The sequence below is a fragment of the Chiloscyllium plagiosum genome, unplaced genomic scaffold (assembly GCF_037043375.1).
Source record: "Chiloscyllium plagiosum isolate Xiang-an unplaced genomic scaffold, Cpla_swu_hap1 HiC_scaffold_38, whole genome shotgun sequence".
NCBI lineage: Eukaryota > Metazoa > Chordata > Chondrichthyes > Orectolobiformes > Hemiscylliidae > Chiloscyllium > Chiloscyllium plagiosum.
In genome coordinates, this window is record NW_028270176.1 from 24,034,656 (window position 1) to 24,061,425 (window position 26,770).

The window sequence follows — 26,770 nt, forward strand, 5'->3', positions numbered from 1 at the left end:
GACTGAAGGGTCTCTTTCTGATCTGTATAACTCTACGACTCTATGGTTTCTGCAATCCATTGCTCACAGAGATTGTCCTATTATTAAGCCATTAAGGCTATAAGCCTTCTCTTTGATATTTTCCTATGAAGTCAGAACTGAATAATTTGAATGCAACAGGGACTTTATATCTCGATGGTAATATATTTTCCATAACAGATCAGAGATAGCAATGATGCAACTTTAACATTCCCTTGGGAATTCAAAAGAGTATAAAATAGTTTGTGAGTACAGTAATACTATGTTCAACTCGAAGATTTGGCTTCATCACCCAGGAACAGAACCTTCATCACAAAATGCTGCAGTTGTTCACCATCGTTGATAAAGTATATTACATCACTATTGCTGCTATTGGTGTTCCTGGTAAGTTTATTTTAATATTCATTCATGGGATGTGGGCATCACTGGAGAGGCCAGCATTAATGGTCCAGAGGGCATTTTAAGAGTCAGCCGCATTGCTGCCAGTCTGAAGTGACATATCAGTCAGTCCAGGTAAGGATGGCAGTTTCCTTCCCTAAATGACACTAGTGAAACAGATGGACTTTTCCAACAATCCACAGTTTTAATTAAACTCTTAATTACAGATTTTGTTTTCATTCAATTCAAATTTCACCATCTACCATGGGTGTTCAAACCTGGGGAGAAAGTGAGGTCTGCAGATGCTGGAGATCAGAGCTGAAAATGTGTTGCTGGAAAAGCGCAGCAGGTCAGGCAGCATCCAGGGAACAGGAGAATCGACGTTTCGGGCATAAGCCCTTCTTCAGGAATGAAGGGCTGAAGAAGGGCTTATGCCCGAAACGTCGATTCTCCTGTTCTGTGTTCAAACCTGGGTCCAGAGTACATTACCAAGGTCTCTGCACTAATAGTCCAGTGGTAATCCCACTCAGCCATTCCCTTTCCTGAGTAGAACTTTGAAAGTTGCATCAATCCATGCAATGGCATACCATGCCACCGTGCTTATATTTTGCTTAAAGTATTTGCCACTTGAATTCACTGTAGGTCAGTTAGCACTGCGATCATCGGATATGCATTATCAGGATTGTTGTAAGTATTAATTGGGACTCAATAATACGGGAATCCCTGTGAGCAGTAGATTGCAGAGATCAGAGACTCATAGAGTTATACACCACAGAAACACAGCCTCAGGACAAATCAGATATTAAGACGGTAAGACAGTCCAGTCAGAGCTCCTGTCTCTCCAGTTCCTTTTCCTTTTCCTTTCATTTCTCTTCTCCTCTTTGCAAAATTTTTTTTCTTCCTCCCTCCCCGAAACTATTAACTGCCCCAACCTGGGGAATGTAGACGAGTCGTCAACGGAGACAGGGCGTGAGCTGAGCACTCGGGCTGTACCCCAAAGCAGCAGCAGAGTGAGCAGGGGCCGAGATAGGGACTGAATCTCGGGGTTATGGCAGTAGGGAAATTCCGTGTCCTGGAATGGCACGTGGGGAATCCCACGTTCTGGAGCAGCACGAGGTGAAGCATAACTGAACTTGTTGCTGCTGAGTGCCGGTGAGGGAATGGTCTGGACGCTGGAGGGATGGGGGACACTTGTTGGACTTGGGCCCTGGTACCATGTGCTGAGCTGCTGCTGTTGTAATTCTTTACCAGACTGGAATGTAAATAACTACCTCTTTCCTATCCCATTCTCAGACACTGTCAGTAATGTTACTGCTTTCCTCATGATCCTCTTTTGCATAACAGCATTATATTTTTATTAACTCTGTAAGATTTGTACTTGGACCGAAGGTGGTGCCATTAAAAGGCAGCCATTGTAAACACTTCCCACTGTACTCCTGTACTTCCATACTTCATAAGAAGTGACAACAGAGAATATTCAACATGAACGGTTACATTTAGTCGATGATGGGCAAGGAAATCTTTCTTTGCTTAATAAATCTAGTTCTCCCCCACCCTTTTTTTTGTTGAACACTTCCGGTTTTTCTTTCAAAGAGTAGTTTAGAGGAAGAAGCGCTGATATTTCCTAATCTCAGGGAGTTCCACGAATGGAAAGCAGTGATAACCATTCACTAACACATCACCAGTACTGAGTACATAATTCCAGTCTTCAACATAACTAATGATTCGAAACGTAATTTCCAGAAATTTAGACAAATGTGAGGTGCTAAATGTTGGAAAGGCAAATCAGTGCAGGGTTTCTACTCTTAATGGTAGGGTCCTGGGGACCGTTGCAAAGCAAGGAGGACTTGGAGTGCAGGGCCCTTGAAAGTGGAGTCGCACATAGACAGGGTAGTAAAGAAGGACTTTAGTACACTTGCCTTTATTAGTCAGTGCATTAAGTATGTGATGTGGCTGTACAGGACATTGGTTTAGCCACTTCTGGAAAACTACCTTCATGTCCGGCCACCCTGCTATAGGAAAGATGCTGCTAATCTTGAAAGTGATCAGCACAGATTTACAAGGATGTCGCCGGGGACGGAAAGTATAAGCTATAGGAGACACTGGGCAGGCTGGGGCTGTGTTCCCTGGAGTATTAAAGGCTGAGGGGCATGGATAGAGTGAATGCTCAACGTCTTCTCCCCAGGGTAAGTGAGTCCAAAACCAACAGAATGATGTCTGTGAAGCCTGTACAATAGACAACAAGAACATATTCAGTTTGATTCTGTACACAACAGTAACGTAGTCAATTGACCATTTTCCATCTCCATTTTGCAGAACTTCATGTTCAACACCATATGCCCACACCCTTCGTTCATTGGGCACATCATAACGTGGGATGGAATCGGGGTTAAAATGCTTTTTACATTTTAATATTTTCCTTGACAGCCCTAATGCCATCTCAACTCAAATGGAAGGCTACAATTTCTGAACTAATTCGACTTTTCCCTCTTACAGTTAATGCACTAGCAATTGTGATTTTATCGCTTGGAAAATGCGGACTCTCCAAATGCACCACTCATTATCTGGTGGCCATGGCAACAGCAGATCTGATGGTCATCATAACTGACGTCATATTATATCAGCTAAATCATTACTTTTACCAGGGGTCATTCCTGCACCTCACGCCTGCATGCATTGTGATTGCCTTCCTGCTTTTAGTGAGTTCGGACTGTTCTGTCTGGTTCACTGTCACTTTCTCCGCTGATCGGTTTGTCACCATATGTTGCCGGAAACTGAAACTGAAATATTGCACTGTCAAAGCAGCAGCTGTTATTCTTTCAACAACCTTCACTCTATTCGTTCTAAAAAATGCTCCAATTTTTATTACACGGGAACCTATGATTGTGGTTGACAATGTACAGTGGTCCTGTCAAATTAAAGACAGCTATTACACTGAACTTGGGTGGGTGGTATATGACTGGGTTGATAAAGTGTTAACACCATTACTCCCATTCAGTTTGGTTTTGCTCTTCAATGCATTGACAGTCAGATACGTTTTAGTGGCGAATCGAATCCGTAAAGGATTGAGGAGTCAGAACACGGAAGAGAAGCGCAGTGATCCTGAGATGGAGAGCAGAAGGAAGTCAATGATTTTATTGTTCACTATATCAAGTAGCTTCATATTGCTGTGGTCACCCTATGTAATAAATTTCTTATATTATCGAATTGCAGCAATTGATCCCAAATCTTACAACGAAAGTTTGCTTGTATTTGAAAGGATTGGATACATGCTGCTGAGCTTGAGTTGCTGCACAAATACATTTATTTATGGAGTAACTCAATCGAAGTTCAGGGAGCAGTTCATTAGCGCTGTAAAATATCCAGTGACTGCGATAAACAGAGACATTACTTTTAGAACGAATTGAGGAAAATCTCTAAGGCAGTCCCATATGCATGTTTTCCAGAGTGCAGCATTGAGTAGTAAATGTCCATCAAATGATTTGTATCAAACCTGTTAGCTTGTATGAAAATACAAACAGCAGTGTAGGCTTAACGTTGATTGGGTGGTGTTTTATTTTGGATTGACATAATATTGAGACAAGATTTTTAATCTTCACCTGAATTCAACGTAATGAATAATTTGTTCAAGAAAACTGCACCATTGCAGCAGCCAAAGACATAAAGGAAAACCCACAAGAAATCGACAGAAAAAACTGAATTAGGGAAATTGCTTTCCATCAAATAGGTAGCACCGAATCTAACCATTGGGTCACTACTTAGAGTTGGCAATAAATTGCAAATGAGTCCATTCACATTGTATCTGCCTCATTTCAGTTTGTTTTGGCAAAAACTTTCCTCTCATTTCATTTATCGCAGGAATGATATGTTATGGTCCCAAATGATGTTAAAATTGGACAGTTCAGGTTGGAAATAGAAATCAGGATTCCTGGTTCATCTTTATTTCATTTCTCATTTCACGTGGTAACCTTTCAGAGAAGGATAAGCCTGGAACTCTGCACATTTCGTTTTAACAATGAAAATGGTCATGATTAAAGGAATGAAAATAATGAGAAAGTATCTGTGCTCTTCACATGTAAAACGGTTTGACAGTTTTCAAAGTACATGGCAAAAATATCCTGTCATCCAACTTTACTGTACTCGAATGAGAGTTTCATTCTGTGTAACATCTATAGCTGTGACTGAGCTGCTTCTTTCACTTTCTGTTCTTGGTAGTTTGTTAGTCTTTCCCTTGTTTATTCACACAAAAGAATATGCTTACCATCAAAGGACCCTATCTGATTTATAACCAAAGATTTCTGGCTTGGAGATTTCATATTAATACATTTGCAGTAGGATAACAGTTTCAAACTGTTCTGAATTAACTCCTTTCTGAGGGTTAACCTATAACTATCCTCTTCCAGTCTCTGCAAAATGCCCCAAATGCCTCATTACTTCGGTTTTTATTTCACAAGACAATATTTATTCTTCAAACCAAAAGCAAGTCAAAGGTCGCCATTGCTGATCGTAAAACCCCTGCAATGCAAATCATCTCACAATATCTCTCCAGTGTCAACCCGCTTACCTGCTTTCTGACCCATGATGTTTTGAGTTCATTACTCCCAAATGGTTAACACATTACTTATTACCCTTCATGCATGCAGATTAAAATTCACATCTGAGCAGGTGAAAAACTGAACGCAAAGGTACATTACATTCTCGCAACATAAACCATCCCCCTAATATCATATTCCTATGTTTGCATAATATTGCCAGAAGTCAAACGACACCAAGTTATAGTCCAACAGGTTTATTTGAAATCACACACATTTGGAGCACTGCTGCTTCACCAGATGGAGTGCTGAATGATTTCTGACTTTGTCCACCCCAACCCAACACCAGCACCTCCATCATTGATATTGTTGCACTCACGCTTTATTTTCGAAACTTGCAGATTCTGAATATTATAATAGTAGATGATTTTCTTAATTTGTATTAGCTTTTTTTGGCGCTATTTGCTGAGTTATTTGCTTTACACATATTCACATGCAAACATGCCTCAAGAGGAATAGAACTCTCAGTCTGTTCTAAACTATATAATAAAAAGACACTAATGAGTGCCATAGAATAACTTTCGATGTTTGTAAAATTTTGTTTAGTTCACTCACATCCTTTGAGGAAGGAAAGGGCTATCCTTACTTGATCTGACCACCATGTGACTCCAGACTGAAAGCAATGTGGTGACTCTTAGCTGACCGATGTGCAATTACCGATGGGCAATAAATTTTGGCTTCAGTGGCAACACACACATCCAATGAATGAATTAAAATAAAACCAGATGATATTTAGGTCTCTGGCTGTCATCTTCTGTTTGTGAAATAAAAAATCTTGATTTTAACTGGTGACTGTGGTCTCACATTTCAGGTACAATAAAATCATAGTAGAAAAAAATACTGAGTACTTTGAGTCACTTTCCCACTCTCTTCCAAAGTTAATTACTCAAACCTTTCTTGGTTACAAGTCTCTGAGGCAGACCTTTTCTGTTCGCATGCAGCAACAGGAAAGTGGCTTCCAACTCTGAACCATTGATCTCTCTCCGTAGTCATTGGTTGCTGAACGTCACATGGACAGTCTTGCTATCTTAAAAGTGACCATTCCTCTGAATTCTGGACAGTATCTGATATTTCATCGCCATCAAATCCAATTAAGAAAGAATACAAGGGAATTTAAGACGCTCTAATTCCGACTTCAAACCGTTTCCATTCACCGTGACCCTTGTACTGCAATGGATCCTACGTCAACTATGGGTCAACTTTGAAACTCACCCTGTTGCTCTCAAATCCCAACATGTCCTCTGTTCTCCATCATAGTGTCACCTTTTGTATCTCTGCAAGAAGTTCGTTGTCTGACTATTTCATTCCTCCGCATATTGACTGATGTTTTAAAGCCATCCAGTATTATGAAAGATATAAACATGCATATGCCCTTATGCCTCAGTAGGAGTAGGTCATCTGAAATCTAAAGGCTGCATTGACACTGAATAAGTCCAAGGCTGATCAGATTATGACTATAATTCCACATTGTAACCTACCACTGATCCATCTCCACAACCTCTTCACCCCGCATCAGATTGCATGTGTCTCGTGAATATTATATGACTGTCTCCGCCACACTCTGGTTAGAAAGTTACAAAGATAACTTTCAGCAAGATGATTTTCAGCAAGAACTGAATCTACAACATTGCTGACTCCTCAATCATTAAAAGTTTATTTCACACAATTCTCTTTTTCAATCTCACTTTTGGGACTATGTTGAAGGTTGAATTTTGATCATCTACCATATTATTTCTGCATAGGGATCAGCGTCACTGTTTTAGGGTGAATCCTACTATGAAATACTTCTGGATTTTCGTAAATCCTAGTTCTTCATAAACATGTTTCTTTTGTGACTGACATATATTATTCTTTAACAATCATTTTGTTTGCATTTCAAGATCATTTTGTGTGCTGACTCCATTTAGTTGCTTTTTCTCTGAATGAAAGTAATCTTATAACGATAGTGGGATTACAGGAGGAAAGCATCCTGTTTGTCTCATTGAGAAAAGTACGCTCTCACTTTCTGATACCACAGCAAAATGTAATTGTTTTATCTTGTTCTGATTTGGTCAATTGGACACTTTTGCTATGTCAGATTGAGGACAAAGAGCTCAATTAAGCAGCTCACTTTAATGACGTCTTTTTTCAGCAAAACAACAGTTATTTGATGAAGAGAGACATGCCGAGTGTAGTGATTGGAGCAAGGTCAACCAAGTGGACCTTAGAGAATAGGAATTCCCTGATAGGAGCTGTTAATCTGGTCCAATCAGAGAGCCCTGACTGACTGGCATAAACAGAAGTGTCAGAGGCTCTGCTCACACTCTGTCAATGGCTCTGAGCTAGCTGGGTCAGTGACATGTACAATAATAGGATACTAGCCTTTCTGGAGCTGTGATTGACTGGGGGTATTTGCATATAACATGTACAGTCCCCAGCAGAGAGGAATCATGCTGTGACTGCCTGTGTGTGAGTCGGTGATGATTCAGTCAGTCAGTGATGATTCAGTCAAAGTCATAGACAATTAGAAATTGGAGCTCTAATTAAGAAATAGAACTTCTTTAAAAAAAGCATTGAAAAGGTATCTGGGTGCGTGCATGAACTGGAAGGGTTATATGGATATGGACCGAATTCTGGCAAACAGGACTAGATTAATTTAGGATATCTGGTCAGCACATGTGAGTTGGACCAAAGGGATCTATTTCCGTGCTGTACAAATATGTGACTCTGTGTTTCTAAGTGGCTCATGAGATAATAGATGTGTTGGTGTCAATATTCCAAAATTCAGAACCAAATGTGGGAAGGTTTGATGATGTTGCAAAGTAGCTGATATAGTCCGTCTATTGAAGAAGGAAAGGATACGGAAAGCAAGAAATGCAGGTTAGTTAGCCTTGTGACTGTAATGGAGAAGTTGTTTGATTCAATCCTGAAGGAGAGTGTTATTGGAAAAATTGGGAAGAATCAGCCTGATGTTTTGAAATGGAGAACATTTTTAGTCAGCTACTCGGAATTCTTTGAAGGAGAGCCCATTGATGTATTGTATTTGGATTTCAGGAGTCGTTTGATAAGATGCTACATGAAAGATTATTGCAGAATATTGGAGTTGATCCTGTAGGGGATCACATCTCAGATACTGTCTGAGATGTGATCACACACACACACTCACACTCACACACACACACTCACACACACACACTCACACTCACACACACACACTCACACACACACTCACACTCACTCTCACACTCACACTCACCCACCCTGGGGGTGGGTGGGACAGGCATTCACACAAATATTTACAAGTCAAGGTGGTGAATGGGTTGGAGGGGAACTAAAAGCAACTTTATTCCTATGTATCTGCTGCCCTAGTCCTTCTAGATGGAAGTGGTCGTGGGTTTGAAGGGTGCTGTCCAATGATCTTTGGTGAATTTCTACAGTGCAGCTTTTTGATGGTACACACTGCTGCTACAGAGCGCCGGTGGGGGAGAGATTGGATGCCTGTGGATGTGGTGTCAATCAAGCAGGGGCTGCTTTGCCTTTAGAGTGCTGTTGGAGCTGCACCCAGCCAGGCAAGTGGGGAGTATTCCATCACACTCCTGACTTGTGCCTTATAGATGGTGGGCAGACTTTGTGGAGTCAGGTGGTGAGTTACTCACTCGCTGCAGCATTCTTAACCTCTGACCTGCTCTTGTAGACTGCATTTATATGGTGTGTCCAGCTGAGTTGTTAGTCAACGATATCCCTCAGGATGTTGATAGTGGGGAATTCAGTGATGGTAACACCATTGAATGTCAAGGGGCGGTGCTTAGAGTGTCTCTTATTGGAGATGGTCATAGCCTGGCATTTATGTGGCATGAATATCACTTGCTACTTTTCAGCCCAAGCCTGGATATTGTCCAGATCTTGGTCCATTTGATAATGGACTACTTCTGTGTGTGTGGAGTGTGAATAGTGCTGAACATTTATGTAATCATCAGCAAATATGCCCACTCCTAATGTTTTGTTGGAGGAAAGGTCATTGATGAACTAGCTGGAGATGATTGGGCCTAGGATAGTGCCCTGAGGTGCTCTGCAGAGATGTCCTAAAGCTTAGACGACTGACCTCCCACAATTACAGCCATCTTCCTGTGTGCCAGCTATGACTCTAACCACTGGAGTGTTTGTCCCCTTATACATGTTGAGTCCAGTTTTGCTCAGGCTCCTTGATGCCACATTCGGTCGAATGCAGCTTTGATCTCATGGGCTGCCTCTCCCACCTCCCCTATGGAATTCATCTCATTTGTCCATGTTTGAACCAAGGCTGTAATGGGGTCAGGAGCTGAGTGGCCCTAACGGAAAACAAACTGGGTGTCACTGAGCAAGTTATTGCTGAGCATCTGTTGCTTGAAAGCACAATTTGTGACACCTTCCATCACATTACTGATGCTTGAGTATAGACTGATGGAGCAGTAATTGCCTGATTTGGATTTGTCCTGCTTTTTATGTACAGGGTGTCCTTACGATAGCAGGTGACAAGAATTTCAATCATTACTCCAGAAAAGAGCTCATTCACCACCAATGGGACTTCCATGGTCTTAACCTTTCCTGCCTTTGGCATCTTATGGAATCAAACTGTCATTGATGTCTCATTCTTCTTCACCCAACCAATTGGATTGTTTCTTACTTTCTGTTCTTTCCAAGTGCCTCATGATTTTCAACAAGCTTATTGATATTCCTCTCTGTTTTCCCAAACAGTTCAAGTGTCTCCAATTAATTTTTTTAGGAAAAGTTCCTTCACCCTGGAACTATTTGCAATGATCCTGTTTGCAGTCTCCCTCATGCCTTTAGAAGGCTAAGGAAATTCGGCATGCCCACAATGACTCTTACCACCTTTTATAGATGCACCATAGAAAGCATCCTTTCCAAATGCATCACAGCTTGGTATGACAACTGTTCTGTCTAACACCACAAGAAATTGCAGAGAGTTGTGAACACAGCCCACGCCATCACGCAAACCAGCTTTCCTTCCACTGACCCCGTCTACACTGCCCACTGCCTTGGGAAAGCAGCCAACATAATCAATGACCCTTCCCACCCCAGTTATACTCTCTTTAATCAGGCAGAAGGTACAAATATCTGAAAGCACGTATCAACAGATTCAAGAACAGCTTCTTCCCAACTGTTATCAGACTTGTGAGTGGATCCTTCATATATTAGAGTTGATCTTTCTCTGCACTTTCTCTGTGATTGTAACACTGTATTCTGTATTCTATTCCATTACCCTGATGTACGTACGTGAGGTATGATTTGTCTGGATAGCCAAAAGCAATACTTCTCACTGTATCTCAGTACGTGACCATATCAAATCAAGAATTCCCTATCCTTCATTAACTGCTCTCACACCCCCTGTCTTGTTACTGAATTACCAAATTCTTCCTGCGCCTATAATCCTTTTGGAATCACTTACTTTGATCTGTCTCTCTGTTGTCTTCCAGTCAAATTGAATCACTTCCTATTTCCCCACATTGAATTCCATCTGCTGATTGTGCACTCATTCCATCACCCTTCCCATGTCCTTTTGAGGGTTGACACTGTCCTCCTTGAGCATCTGCAGCTCAGTTGGCTGGACAGCTGATTGACTCACACCTTTGGACTGTGGGAGGAAACTGATGCACCTGGAGGAAACTCACTCAGATACCGACAGAATGTGCAAACTCCACAAGCCAGCTGCTTGACAGTGGGATGGAACCTTCTATTCCACTAAAAAGATTGTAGATTTTCACTTATTTCTTCATTATTCTGCTTGTGTAACTAAGGTTTTGCACCTCAGTACTTCGTACCTAAGATAGTCTGGTGTGCTTATACTGTATACTTTTCACTGCAATCTTGTACCTCTAAATTTAAATCTAAAGTGTGACTGGTGATCACACACAGGCCTCTGTGGATTTCAGTAGTGCTGAGGTTGGGATTAACAATGTAACCATGCAAAAACACCTCCATGCACCTAAATAAGTACACTATTTTGGATATTCAATCGTGAGAGGAAAAGACAGCAGATTCTGTGCTCACAAGCGAGACTCCCAGATGCTATGTTGTCTCCCGGGTGCCAGGGTCAGGGCTGTCTCAGATCGAGTCCACAGGAATCTTGAGAGGGAGGGAGGAAGGGCTTCCAGAAGTCAATATACACATCAGTACCAATGACATCACCAGGAAAAGGGATTACGACCTGAAAAGTGATTATAGGGAGTTAGGCGTGAAGCTACAAGTCAGGGCAAGCAGAGTAGATATCTCAGTATTGCTACCAGTGTCACGTGCTAGTGAGGCTAGGAATAGAGAGCGAGTATATATGAACACGTAGTTTCATGGCTGGTGTAGGAGGGAAGACTTCAGATATGTGGATCATTGCGATATCTTCTGAGGAAGGTGGAACCTGTGCAAGGAGGACAGATTGCACCTGAACAGGAGGGACACCAATATCCTCTCTGCGGGGTTTGAAACGAGATTGGCTAGGGGGTGGGATCCTGAGCTATGGATAAGATGATGGAGTCGGTACTAAACAGCAGAAAGTCTATGATGAGGGATAGGCACTTAATAGGACAAAGTCAGTATGATGGAATGAAGTGTGTCTATTTCAATGTAAGAAGTATCAGGAATAAGGGTGATGAACTCAGACCATGGATCATTACTTGAAACTCTGATGTTTTAGCCATTATGTCGACTTGGCTATCACAGAGGCAGGAATGGTTGTTGGATGTACCAGAGTTTAGATGTTTCAAAAGGAACAGTGGGAGAGGTAAAAGAGGTGGAGGAGTGGCATTGCTAATCAGGGATAGTATCGCAGTTGCAGAAAGGGAGGTCGTCAATGAGGGTTTGTCCACACAGTCAGTATGGTGCAAGTCAGAAACAAGGAAGGAGCAGTCACTTTATTGGGAGTTTTCACAGGCCCCCACAATAGCAACAGAGAGACGGAGAAGCAGATAGGGAGACAGAATTTGGAAAGATGCAGAAGTAACAGTGTAGTTGTCATTGGTGACTTAACTTCCCTCATATTGATTGGAACCTCCTTAGATCAATTAGTTTGGATGGAACAATTTTTGTCACGTCTGTCCAAGAACCGTTAGCGGGTAGGATTAAGGAAATCCCTTAGGCGTTCTACTCTTATGTGAGGAACAAGGCGATGTCCAGAGTGAGGGGAGGGCCAATCAGAAATAGTGGAGGGGACTTGTGCCTGGAGTCGGAGGAAGTTGAGGAGATCCATAACGAATACTTTGCTTCAGTATTCATTACTGAGAGGGACCTGATGGTTCTGAGGACAGTGCAAAACAGACTGATATGCTAGAGTAGGTTGATCTTAAGAAGAAGGATGTGTTGAAAATTTTGAAAAACAAAAGGTAAGTCCTCTGGGCCAGACGGGATTTATCCTTGGTTGATACAGGAAGTAAGAGAAGAGATTGCACTGCCTTTGGCAAAGATCTTTGCATCCTCTCTTTTCACTGGAGTAGTGCCAGATGATTGAAGAGTTGCAAATGTTATTCCATTGTTTAAGAAAGGGAACAGGGATAATCCTGGGGATTACAGACCAGTCAGTCTTACACCTGTGGTTGGCAAAGTATTGGAGAGGATTCTGAGAGACTGGGTATAGGGTATATGATCACTTGGAAAACCATAGCTTGATCAGCGATAGTCAGCATGGCTTTGTGGAGGGGCAGGTCATGCCTCACAAACGTGATTGAATTCTTTGAGGATGTGACAAAACACATTAGTGAAGGTAGAACAATGGATGTGGCGTACATGAATTTTAGCAAGGCATTTGATAAGGTTCCCATGATAGGCTCATTCAGAAAATGAGGAGTTATCAGACACAGGGAAATTTGGCTCTCTGGATATAGAATTGGCTGGCCCATGGATGACAGAGGGTGGCAGTGGATGGAAAGCTTTCAGCCTGGAGATCATTGACCAGCAATGTTTCACCGGGATTGCTTCTGGAACCTGTTGTTTGTGATTTTACAAATGACTTGTATGAGGAAGTAGAAGGGTGGATTAGTAAGTTTGCCAATGACACAAAGTTTGGTGAAGTTCTGGAGAGTGTGGAGGGCTGTTGTAGTTTGCAATGAGACATTGAGAGGATGTAGAGCTGGGCTGACAAGTGGTAGATAGAGTTCAACCTGGAAAAGTTTGAAGTGATTCACTTTGGAAGTTTGATTTCAAATGCAGAATACCGTGTGGTTATGCTACAGATCTATAGCGGCCTGGTTAGACCACACTTGGAATATTGTATTCAATTCTGTTCATCACATTAAACAAAAGCATTTGGATTGGATTGGAGAGCATGTCTTATGAAGTACAGTTGAGGTAGTTAGTCCTTTTCTCATTGAAGGGAAGAAGGGTGAGAGGTGACTTGATAGATGTGTACAAGATTTTGAGATGCATACATAGAGTGGATATCCAGGGACTTTTCTCCCTTGGCAGAAATTGCTATCATGAGGGGGCATAATTCTAAGCTGTTTGAAGGAAGGTTTAGGTGAGATGTCAAAGGTAGGTTCTTTACATAGAGAGTGATGGATGAGTGGAATGCACTGCCAGCAGTGGCACTAGACACAGATATATATTTGGGACATTTAAGCAACTCTTGGAACGTAGTTGAATGAAGGGTATGTAGGTCTGATCTTAGAGTGGGCCAAAAGGCTGGCACAACATCGTTGGGCAATGGGCCTGTACTGTGTCCTACTGTTCTATGTTCCATCTTCTTAGTTGAAGCCCAACGAGATCTCAAACAGGCACTACAACTGGAAAATGTGGCAAGTGGACCATTTGAGTTCCAGGGTTTTCTGACGGAAGTGGACACCCTCAGCAGCCGATTGAGCTTGGGGAACACCACTTGAGTGAAGGTATTTGCATAGCGTCACTCAGGAGATATCCTGAACAGAGGGTCACCAGGTCAGCCCACAGCAAATCCCTGAAATAATGCAAAGACCTGATTGAATTGTTTACATTTTCTCAAGGAGCTGGGCCAGCAGGCCATTGTAGTTGCTGCCAGTTAGTGGACTCGAGACAGCAAAAGATTCCCGCTCTGTCTGAATTAAACAACAGAGCTCATGGGCTGGTGTACAGGACAGTGCACACCCTGGGAAGTCCACTTACAGCTGGTAGAGAAACATTGAATTGCTCAACAACAACCAAATCAGAACCAAACAAAGTAAACTTCCTGTTTAATGGTCACCGGTTCTCAGGGAGATGGCTGAATCAGTGATTGCAAAACCAGTCTTGAACAAAATTCACTCTGGAAGGTTTAAGTGCTGTCATACGGATGTAGGTCACGTCACATGTTGACCTGGAAACAATTCCACGATTCTGCAAGGCCCACCAGTGCCATTTGCCTTATGGGCAAAAGGAGAGGCAGAAATCAGAAGGTGGGAAAGTGAAGGAATACCAAGCCAGGTGCAGTTTGAAGAATGGGCAGCACTAGGCTTACTTATTGTGAATCCCAAAGGGTTATACCGCCTTTATGGAGGATGTTGAGCAATTGGTAAACTGCCTTTCATGGCTGGATACACACCCTTCATGAATCCATGATGACTCTCTCTGATTAACTGACATTTGTTTTGAGGTGATTGTTACCCTGTCCTTTATTACAGATTCTAACAACTTCCCCATCACAGGTGTCAGGCTGACTCATCTGTAATCCTCTGGTTTCTCGATTTCCCTTTTCAAAGAGTGAAGCAAAATGAGCAGATTTCTGATCCAGAGGTAAAACCCTTGAGTTCAGGGAATTATGAAAGATTATAATGAGGGCATCTGCAAAATATTCTCCGACCTACTTTAACATCGGTAGATGAAAGCCATCAGGTCCTGATTATTTGCCACACTTCAGTTCCATTCATTTCCCCATTACTGATGATTTATTGTTGCTAATTTTATTTGGACCTTGCCCTGATCCTCTGTTAATTTCTGTGTAACTTCCAGCAACCGACCCTCCTTGTCTGCTCTCAATACAGAAACAAACTACTCATTTAGCATGTCTGCTATTTCAACACGATCATTGACGATATCCCCACTCTCAGCCTTCAGTGGGGGCCAGCAGTACTCCAAGCAGCTGCATTCCCTTTCTATAACCAGAAAATCATTTCTTACTGTCTTTTACATTCCATGAATGTTTCCTTTCATAATCCTTTTCAGCTGTCCTGATAAGTTGCTTTGTGGGCCCCTATATCAAGCCTTATCTTTGTCCCTTTCTATGGCATCTGTTCTTTGTATTTTTATAAGAACTTTCTTTTCATTTTATGCTGCTACTGACTTCCTTGGCTCTGATGGGGTGACTGCACTGTAGAAATGGTAGAACAGTTGGTAAACAGACAAATGATGAATGATAATGTTCTTTCTAAATATTAATTGCAATTCTCCCACTTTTAGTACTTGCTTCACACAACATGTTATCTTTGAAAAACGTTACAATTCTGCATTTTATTTTAATTATTCTTTTACCAGGATGTTGCCTCGGCTGGAACTTCTCAGTTATTGAGAGAGAGATTGGGCATAGTTCAGTTGTTTTCTTTAGAGTAGAGGAGATTTAGAGAGGATAAGCAAAATGTAAAATTCTAAGTGTCGCACACTTAGAGTAGGCAGGAATGAACATTTTCCCGTCTTGGTGGGATCTATGAAAAGGAACATAGATTAACGGTAAGGGGCACAGGTTATAGAGGAGATGTGAGGAAAAGACTTTTTCACATTGAGGTGAGATGGAATATATAAGGATGTTACCAAGACTCGACAGCTTGAGTTATAAGGAGAGGCTGGGTAGAGTCAGAGTCAGAGTCATACAGCATGGAAACATGGAGCATTTTGTTCCTGTAGTATAGGAGGCTGAGGAGTGACCCTGTACAGATTCATAAAATCATAAGTGACATGCATAAGTTGAATAGGCAAGGTCTTCTCCCCAGGGTACAGCGTGATCAAAACTAGAGGGTATAGGTTTAAGGTGTGATAGGAAAGTTTTAAAAGGCACCTGAAGGTTAATTTCTTTTTCATGCAGAGGGTAGTGTGCATATGGAATGAGCTGTCAGAGGAAGAGGTGGAGGTGGTACAATTACAACATGTGAAAGGCACTTGGATGAGTATACGTATCGGAAGAGTTTAGGGGGATGCTGGCAAATGGGAGTAGATAACCTGGTTGGCATGGACAGGTTGGACCAAAGGGTCTGTGTCTATGCTGTTGAGTTCCATGACTCTATGAACAGGAAACTGCTGATGTGACCCCCCAACTCAAAATGAGAGACAGGGAACTATAGTTACATTAGCTTAACGTCTCTTTTGAGGAAAATGCTGGATTCTGTTATAAAAGGTGAAATCAGAATATTTTGAAACATGTGATATCATCAAACAGAGTGAGCATTGGTTCATGACAGGGAACTGAAAATGAGGAAGCAACAAGCAGGGTAGATAAAGGGGGTCAAGTAGTTGTAAAGTATTAGAATTTCAACAAGGTGTCACACATCAGGTTACTTTGTAGGATAGGAACGAATGGTGTAGGGCGCACAACATGATCATGGATAGAGGATTTGCTCATTGGAAATAGCTCGTTGGTATATATGATCATTCAGGCCACAAATATTAACAACATATTTTAGTGATGTGGATGACGAAAATGAGTGTTCTATCATCATTTTATGGATGATGTACACATAGGTGAGAAGGTAAGGGATAAGGATGTCTCAGGGTGTCCACAAAGTAGCACGGACGGGTTAAGCCATTTGGAAAAAAAAACTTGACTGAAAAAATGTAAAGTGCGAAAATCTTGTCAGGAAGAATAGGAGAGTTGAAAATAATTTAAAATAGGGAAAGTTCGTCGAAATCTTCAATAGAGAGAAACTTGTCAGTTGGTCGAGTGCATGAATCACAAAAAGGTGTCATGGAGATGTACAACACAGAAACAGACCCTTTGGTTCAACTTGTCCATCCCAAGCAGATATCCTACATTAATCTAGTCCCATTTGTGAACACTTAACCCATATCCCTCTGAACTCTTCCTATTCATATACGCTCCAAGATGCCTTTTAAATTTTGCAAATGTAACAGATTCCGCCATTTCCACTGGTAACTCATTCCATACAGGCACTAACATCGGTGTGAGAAAGTTGCCCCTTAGGTCCCTTTTAAATCTTTCCCCTCTCACCTTAAACCTACGCCCTCTACGTCTATACTCCACTACATTGGGAAAAGAGATGGAAATGTGTTGCTAGAAAAGCGCAGCAGGTCAGGCAGCATCTAGGGAACAGGAGAATCGATGTTTCGGGCATTAGCTAATGCCCGAAACGTCGATTCTCCTGTTCCCTAGATGCTGCCTGACCTGCTGCGCTTTTCCAGCAACACATTTCCATCTCTGATCTCCAGCATCTGCAGACCTCACTTTCTCCTCCTACATTGGGAAAAGACCTTGTCTATTTCCCCTGTCCATGTCACTCATGGTTTTATAAACCTCTATAAGATCATCCAAATCAACAAGTAACAGCAATGCTGGCTTTCATTCTAAAGAAAGCGGAACATAAAAACAGTGAGTAGTTGCTAAATCTAAAGACAGCACTGGTCAGACCGTCCTGAAATACTGTGAACATTTCTGGTCCCCTCATCTAAGGCAAGATATTGGAGGCAGTTCAGAACAGATTCTTTCATTTGATTCCAGGTTATGGACGAATTTTCATTGGTGGAAAGGTTGTACAGAATTGGCTTCGAATCACTGAATTTTTGGAAAATATGAGGAGTCTGGATGTCTTTGTGTTATGGGGTTTAATTTATTAATAATGACAACTAACTGGAGGTAAATCTAACCTGAAATCCATATGTTGAAAGAAGTCTGACTTTGATAGGATGAGTCAAGACTTGACCATGATGAAATGAAATTCTTGATTCAAGTAGCAAACTTTTAGGTGCACCTTGGAAAGCATCCGATCCAGATGGATCACAATTTGGTAAGGCAACTACTCTACTTAAGACCGCAAGAAATTTGAGAAAGTTATGAACACTGCCTAATTCATCTCAAAACCAGCCTTCCTTCCATTGACTCTGTCTATATTTCCCACTGCCTCAGTGAAGCAGCCAAGATCATCAAAGACCCCGACCACCTTGGTTAAATTCTCTTCCACTCTCTTCCATTGGGCAGAAGATACAACAGTTTGAAAACAAGTACCAACAGACTGAAGAACAGCTTCTTCCCCACTGTTATCAGACTAATGAATGGGTCTCCCTTCCCTCCATTACAGACATTAACACCACAGGATGCATCCGCAAGGCTAACAGCATTCAGTCCCTCACAGTCAGACACTGCAACAGTTTCTTCCCACAAGCCATTAGGCTCCTTAACACTGTATAATCATACTGTATTCCATTTGTAGTTTTTGGATAATTTTTTGAATTGCTGCTAAAACAATGATTTATTAATGATCATTCATTGTTACAGTGTTACATAAGGCTGGAATCTTTGCGATACTGGTCAGTTCTATTGCAATGGAAAAATTTTCATAATATCCAATGCCATAGTTCATTGGATGGTGGTGGTGATGATAATACAATGTGACAAAAACAATGTTAAATGATATATTTCAAAATCCAAAGATGTGCAGATTAGGTGAATTTGCTATGCTAAATTGTTAGGTGCATTAGTCAGGGATAAATGTAGGGTTGGGGAGTGGGTCTGGGTGAGTTGCTTTAGGGTTGGGGAGTGGGTCTGGGTGAGTTGCTTTTCGGAGGGTCGGTGTGGACTTGTTGGGTCAAAGGACCCGTTTCCATACTGTAGGTAATCTAATCTAATCTAAAAAAACTGAAATGTCTTACATGAAAACATACAAATTATAAGCATGTGATAGGACAGGCTAAGAGGAAAACTGGACGTGCACAGACAGTCAAATGCCTTGGCAGTTAATTTGAAAGGGAATCCAAAAATTATTTCATGATATCAAGATAGTGGGGATGCAATAGGAAGCATTATAGGCTCACTGAGGGTCAAAGTGTGAGATTTATTCTCAGAAGGTCAGGAACAGTATAGAACTGTGAGGATTACTTTACGATCATGTTTACTAATGAAGGGATGCTGATAATATCGATAGAAGTGGAGACAGCAAATTTAATGTGGTGTGAAATTTGTTTGAAAGGAGGCTTCGAGTGGAATTAATTCTGACTCAATTGGGATTACAGCTTTGAAAGGGAGCAAAGTTGTTATCTTCATTCAGATTCTAGAAAAAGGAAAAATTTACCAAAGGACTTGAGAGCAGTAAATTTGATGAGCTTAGCTCAGAACAAACAGAGAGATTTTAAATGGCAGTTTAAAATTTCCAGGATTCTAGTGTAGCTATTTTTAAATGACTGATGGACAAACAGCACGCATTGGATGAAAACATTAAAACAAATGTCCTTGGGTTAATTGATTTTGAGGTAATTGTAAATACAAGAAGACTGTTCTCAATGATTGGTCCATCCAGAACCACGGTTTACACGATAAGAAATAAATCTTTGAGTGCAAAAATAGCACAAAAACCTCTTCATCCACAGCGTGGTGATCCCATGGAATTCTCTGCCATAGCATTGAATATTTTCAAGAAAGCAATCTTTATTTTTGGATAAAGGGATTAAAGGATGTCAGGAGAAAGCTGGGAGCAGGGGCCTATGTTGGATGATAGGCCATCATTAGTGTTGGGGGGTGAAGTAGGTTTGAAGGACCGAATGGGCTCACCCTACTCGTATATTCTATGTCTCTGTGTTTGATTGAGATGCCTCCTTGGAAGCAGCAGCACCTTATTAGCTTGAGCTGCTGTATTATTTGGTTGTTCAATTCAGGTCGCTGGACCTGTCAAACACAAGTACTGATTACAGTCTCTGAAGGAGTTTGGGAGGCTGTATTGATTTATGAACCTGAGGGACAACCTTTCCATGCAGAAGGTGGTGCATGTATGGAACGAGCTTACAGATGAGGAGATAGAGACTGGTTCAATTATAGCATTGAAAAGGCACCTGGATAGGCACGGTGGCACAGTGGTTAGCACGGCTGCCTCACAGCGCCAGAGACCCGGGTTCACTTCCCGCCTCAGGCGACTGACTGTGTGGAGTTTGCATGCTCTCCCCGTGTCTGCGTGGGTTTCCTCCGGTTTCCTCCCACAGTCCAAAGATGTGCAGGTCAGGTGAATTGGCCATGCTAAATTGCCCGTAGTGTTAGGTAAGGGGTACATGTAGGGGTATGGGTGGTTTGCGCTTCGGCGGGGTGGTGTGGACTTGTTGGGCCAAAGGGCCTGTTTCCACACTGTAAGTAATCTAATCTAATCTAAACAGAAATGATTTAGAGGGATATGGGCAAACTGCTGGCAAATGGGACCAAGTCAGATTGGAATGTCTGGCCAGCGCAGACACATTTAACCTAGGGTCTGTTTCCATGCTGTATAACTCTATGATTCTATGATTTCTGCAATTCATTTCTCACAGGGATTGTTCTACCAATGAGTCATGAAAGCTGTAAGCCGTCTCTTTGATATTTTCTTATGAAGTCAGAACTAAATAATTTGAATGCAACAAGGATTTAATATCTCGGTGGTGACATATTTTCCCTAACAGAGATAAAAATAGCAATGATGCAACTTTAACATTTCCTTGGGAATCCGAAAGAGAATAAAACAGTTTCTGAACATAGTAATACAGTGTTCAATTCAAAGGTTTTGGCTTCATCACCCGGGGCAGAAACTTCATACACAAAATGCTGCAGTTGTTCACCATTGTTGATAAAGTATATTACATCACTATTGCTGTTATTGGCATCCCTGGTAAGTTTCTTTTTAAAATATTGATTCATGGGATGTGGGCATTGCTGGCTAGGCCAGCATTGATGGCTCAGAGGGAAGTTTAAGTGTCAACAACTTTGCTGTGCGTCTGGAGTCATATGTCAGCGCGACCAGGTCAGGATCACAATTTAATTCCCGAAAGGAATTCAGTGAAGCAATTGGATTTTTCCAACAATCTACATTTGATTTACCATTATCATTAAATTCCTTATTCCAGATTTTTGTCTTCATTGAATTCAAATTCCACCATCTGCCCTGGGGATTCAAACCTGGATCCCCAGTACATTGCCGGGGTCTCTGGATTAACAGTCCAGTGATAATGCCACAAGGCCATTCCCATTCCTGAACAGAACTTTGAAAGTTCAGTGGAATGCCATGCCACCGCGCTCATATTTTGCTCGAAGTATTTGCCATTTGGGTCAGTCAGCACTGCCATCATCGGGTGTGCATTATCAGGGTTGTCGTAAATTTTGTTTGGGACTCAATAATACGAGAATCCCTGTGAGCAGTAGATTACAGAGATCATAGACTCATAGAATTATACAGCAGGGAAACACAACCTCTGGACAAATCAGATACTAAGACGGTCACAGGGTAAGACACTCCAGTCGGAGCTCCTGTCTCTCCCGTTCCTTTTCCTTTCTTTTAATTTTCTCCACTTTGCAGTTTTTGTTTCTTCATCCACCCTCCCCGAATCTTTCACCTACCCCGACCTGAGGAATGGAGATGATTCTCGACCAGAGTCAGGGTGGGAGCTGAGCACACGGGCCGTGTCCCACAGAGGCAGCAGAGCGAGACCCCCACGGACTGAATTCCCGAGTTATGGGAGCAGGGAAATCCCATGTTCCAGAGTGGCACGGGATGAAGTGTGACTGACCTTGTTGCTGCTAAGTGCCAGTGAGGGAGTAGTCTGGAGGCTGGAGGGATGGCAGACACTTGTTGAACTTGGGCCCTGGCCCCATGTGTTGAGCTGCTGCTGTTGTAATTCTTTACCTGGCTGGACTGTAAATTACTATCTCATTCCTAACTCATTCTCAGACTCTATCAGTACTGTTACTGCTTTCCTCATGATGCTGTTTTGTATAGCTGCACTATTTTTTTTAACCCTGTAAGATTTGTACTGGTACCTAAGATGGCACTATTAAAAGGCAGCCATTGTAAATGATTTCCACTGTACTCCTGTACTGAAGGACAAGGGACAACAAATGACCTTCAATGTCGATCGTTACGATGTGCTGGTGATGAGCAAGGAAGTCTTTTCTTGCGAAACAAATCTAATGCCCCTTTTTGTGTTGAACAATTAAGGCTTTTCTTTCAAAGAATAGTTTACAGGAAGAAGTGCTGAGATTTCCTAATCCCAACGAGTTTCATGAATGGAAAGCAGTGATAACCGTTCACTAACATATGGCCAGTACTAAGTATGTTTTTCCAGTCTTCAACACAATTAGTGATTCGAAATGTAGCTTCCAGAAATTGAGACAAATGTGAGGTGCTAAATTTCAGAAAGGCAAATCAGTGAAGGGCTTGGACACTTAATGGTAGGGTCCTGGGGACTGGTGCCAAGCAAACAGACCTTGGAATGCAGGTTCACAGTTCCTTGAAAGTGAGTTGGCAGATACGCAGAATGGTAAAGAAGGTATTTTGTACACTTGCCTTTACTGGGTAGTGCTTTGAGTATCAGAGTTGGGATGTCAGGATGTGGCTGTACAGGACATTAGTTAGGCCACTTCTGGAAAACTGCCTTCATTTCCAGTCTCCCTGTAATAGGAAAGATGCTGTCAAATTTTAAAGTGATTAGAAAAGATTTACAAGGATGTCGTCGGAGATGGAAAGTCTAAACCATATGGAGAGGCTGGATAGGCTGGGGCTGTGTTCCCTGGAGCATTAAAGGCTGAGGGACATGGATAGAGTAAATACTTAAGGTCTTCTCCCTAGGGTAAGGGATCCCAAAACTAGAGGGCATTGGTTTAAGGTGAGAGGGGAAAGATTTAAAAGGGAGCTAAGAGGCAGCTTTTCCAAGCAGAGGGTGAAGTGTGTATGGAATGAGCTGCCAGAGGAAGTGGTGGAGGCTGGTACAATTACAACACTAAAAGGCATCTGGATGGGTATATGAAAAGGAAGGGTTTAGAAGGATATTGGCTCAATACTGGCAAATGGGACTAGATTAATTTCGGATACCTGGTCAGCATGGATGAGTGGTCTGAAGGGTCTATTTCTGAGCTGGGCTCTAAGTGATTGAAAACAATTGTTGAGGTATAGCATAGATAGCTGGCTGTCTTCACGGAGGGAGGAAACCAATTACAAGAATGAGTTCTAATATATACTTTCTCACATGAAAGAACTCTTCGTTTTGTATTTTCCTTTGTTGAACTGCTGGATCAATTGACAGCACCGGTTGGTTATCTTGCTGTTCATTGATGGCTTTATTTATCTTACAGCACATTTCAGGTTCTCAATGGTTATCACCTGTCTGTCATGTCTTCAAACCCTAACTCATGATCCACTTGCTGTTATGGTGTGGATATGTTCTCCTATCATGTGTGCCGCTGTTCCCATATTCTTCCAGAATAATGTTTAAGAATATGTCTGTCCTGTAAGGTGGGATTATGTAATGTAATGGTGTCAAATCCATGATTCGGGTCAGTTTATTTTTAATATGATATCATTCTATGTCAGCTTACATTATGACCGTGCTAAAATGAGGCCTTACAACATTTAAATCCTTAGCTAGGTGATCAACTTGCATAATTGTTGGGAACACAGAAGAAAATGGACAGGTTACAACACTCCTCATTTTTTTTTTGTTTCCATTAACAGAATAATGTCAGTGAAGCCAATAGAACATGTTCAGTCTGATTCTATACGCAACAGTAACATACAGAACTGAACATTTTCCACCTCCAAAGCAACTTTGCAGTTTTTAATGTTCAACACCACACACCCATTCCCTTTGTTCATTCGGTACAGATTAATGTGGGATGGAATCAGGATTAAAATTCTTTTTACCTTTTGATATTCTTCCTGACTACCCTAATGTCATCTTGTCTCAAATGGAAGGCTTTTTGAACTACAATTTCTAAACTAATTTCACTTCTCCCTCTTACAGTTAATGCACTGGCAATTGCGATTCTGTCCCAAGGAAAATGCGGCCTCTCCAGATGCACTACTCATTACCTGGTGGCTATGGCAACAGCGGACCTGATGGTCATCATCACTGATGTTATATTGTATCAACTGAATCACTACTTTTACCAAGGATCATTCCTGCACCTCACACCTGCATACATTGGGATTCAGTTCCTGCTTTTAATGAGTTCAGACTGTTCTGTCTGGTTCACTGTCACTTTCTCCGCTGATCGGTTTGTGACCATTTGTTGCCGGAAACTGAAACTGAAATATTGCACAGTGAAAACAGCAGCTGTTATTCTTTCAACAACCTTCACTCTTTCCTTTTGAAAGAATGTTCCCATTTTCATTACACGGGAACCTCTGACCGTAGTTGACAATGTGCACTGGTCTTGTCAAATGAAGGCCTGCTATTTTACTGAACTTGGGCGGGTGATATATGACTGGTTTGGTAAAGTGTTAACACCATTACTCCCATTCAGTTTAGTTTTGCTCTTCAATGCTTTGACAGTCAGATATGTTTTAGTGGTGAATCGGATCCGTAAAGGATTGAGGAGTCAGAACACGGAAGAGGAGCGCAGTGATCCTGAGATGGAGAGCAGAAGGAAGTCAATGATTTTACTGTTCACCATATCGAGTAGCTTCATATTGCTGTGGTCACCCTATGTAATAAATTTCTTATATTATCGAATTGCAGCAAGTGATCCCAAATCTTATAATGACAGTTTGCATATATTTGAAAGAATTGGATATGTGCTGCTGAGCTTGAGTTGCTGCACAAATACGTTTATTTATGGAGTAACTCAGTCGAAGTTCAGGGAACAGTTCATTAATGCTGTAAAATACCCACCTGATTTCAATCAGCAGAGTCTTTACTTTCAGAATGAATTAATGGCAATCTATAAGACAGTACCATATATGACTTTGTTTTCCCAGAACGCAGCATTGAGTAGATAAAATCCATCAAATGATTTGTGTCAAAGCTGTTAGTTTGTTTGAAAATACAAACAGTAGTGTAGGTTTACCTTCAATTGGATGTTAATATATTTTGAATTGCCATAATATTGAGACAAGATTTTTTTAAACTTCACCTGAAGTAAACATAATGAATAATTCACCCAAGGAAGCCTCACCATTGCAGTGTTCACAGACATAAATTAAAATCCACAAGAAATCGACAGGAAGAACTCAACTAGGGAGATTGCATTCCATCAAATAGGCACCACCAAATCTAACTACTGGGCCATTCGTTTGTGTTGGCAGTGAATTGCAAACGAGTCCACTCACATTTTGTATGCCTCATTTCAGTTTTATTTGACAAAAAAACCTTTCCGCTCATTTCATTTATCTCAGGAATCATCTGTTATGGTCCCAAATGATTTGAAAATTGGACAGATCAGACTGGAAACAGAAATCAGGATTCCTAGTTCATCCTTATTTCATTTATCATTTCACATGGTAGCCTTTCAGTGAAAGATAAATCTGTAACTCTGCACACTTGGTTTAACAATGAAAAGGGTCATGATTAAAGGAATGAAAATAATGAGAAACTATCTGTGCTGTTCATATGTAAAACGGTTTGACAGTTTTCAAAGCAAATGGCAAAAATATCCTGCCATCTAACTTTACTGTACTTGAATGAGAGAGTTTCATTCTGTGTAACATCTATAGCCGTGACTGAGCTGCTTCTTTCACTTCTTGTTCTTGGGAGTGTGTTCGTCTTTCCCTTGTTTATTCACACAACTGAATATACTTAGCATCAAAGGACCCTATCTGATTTATAACCCAAGATTTCTGGCTGGGAATTTTCCAATTAATACACTTGCAGTAGGATAAAATTTCAAACTGTTCTGAATTAACTCCTTTTTGGGGGCTAACATATAACTACCCTCTTCTGGTCTCTGCAAAATGCCCCAAATAGCTCATTAGTTAGATTTTCATTTCACAAGACAATATTTATTCTTCAAACCCAAAAGCAGGTCAAAGGTCGCCATTGCTGATCATAAAACAAATGATGTGACAATATCTCTCCAGTATCAACCCAAATACCTGCTTTCTGACCCATGATGGTTTGAGTTTATGGCTCCAGAAAGGCTAACACATTTCTTATTACCCTTCATGCACACAAATTCAAACTCACATCTCAACAGATCAAAAGGTGAACACAAAAGTACATTACAGTCTTGCAACATAAATCACGTCCCTTATTTCATGTTTGCATATTATTGCCACAATTCAAACGACACCAGGTTATTATAGTCCAACAGGTTTATTTGAAATCAATCAGCTTTGGAACACTGCTGCTTCATCAGGTGATGTGTCATGTGACTTCTGACTGCGTCCACCCCAACCCGACACCAGCACCTCCATCATTTATATTATTACACTCACGTTTTATTTTTGAAACTTCCAGGTTCTGAATTTTCTGATAATAGATGATTTTCTTAATTTGAATTGGCCTTTTTGGCTCTATTTGCTGAGTTATTTGCTTTACACATGTTAACTTGCGAATATGCCTCAAGAGGAATAGCTCTCTTCATGTGTTCTAAACTATACAATAATAAGTGACACTAATGGGTGCCACAGGATGACTTTGTATTTGTAAAATCTCATTCGGTTCACTCATATCCTTTGAGGAAGGCAACTGCTATCCTTATTTGATCTGACCTCCATGTGACTCCAGACCCACAGCAATGTGGTGACTCTTAGCTGACCGATGTGCAGTTACTGATGGGCAATAAATTTTGGCTTCAGTGGCAACACCCACTTCAATGAATGAATTAAAATAAAACCAGATCATCTTTCGGCCTCTGGATGTCATCTTCTGTACTTGACAAAAATAATCTTTATTTTAACTGGTGCCTGTGGTCCCACATTTCAGGT

At 41.3% G+C, this 26,770-nt stretch overlaps 1 protein-coding gene and 1 pseudogene across 2 annotated transcripts; both read left to right on the plus strand.

Moving 5' to 3' along the window:
* Positions 1–335: 335 nt before the first annotated feature.
* On the plus strand, positions 336–3,803 carry LOC148139325 (putative G protein-coupled receptor 139). The gene is made up of 2 exons (XM_087981060.1): positions 336–402; positions 2,893–3,803. The coding sequence occupies exons 1-2, from the start codon at positions 336–338 to the stop codon at positions 3,801–3,803; spliced, it is 978 nt and encodes a 325-aa protein (XP_087837186.1).
* A 16,815-nt stretch (positions 3,804–20,618) lies between these two features.
* Positions 20,619–25,420, plus strand: LOC148139326 (putative G protein-coupled receptor 139; annotated as a pseudogene). The gene is made up of 2 exons (XR_015753710.1): positions 20,619–20,743; positions 23,868–25,420. The product of XR_015753710.1 is annotated as a putative G protein-coupled receptor 139 (transcript).
* The last annotated feature ends 1,350 nt before the right edge of the window (positions 25,421–26,770 follow it).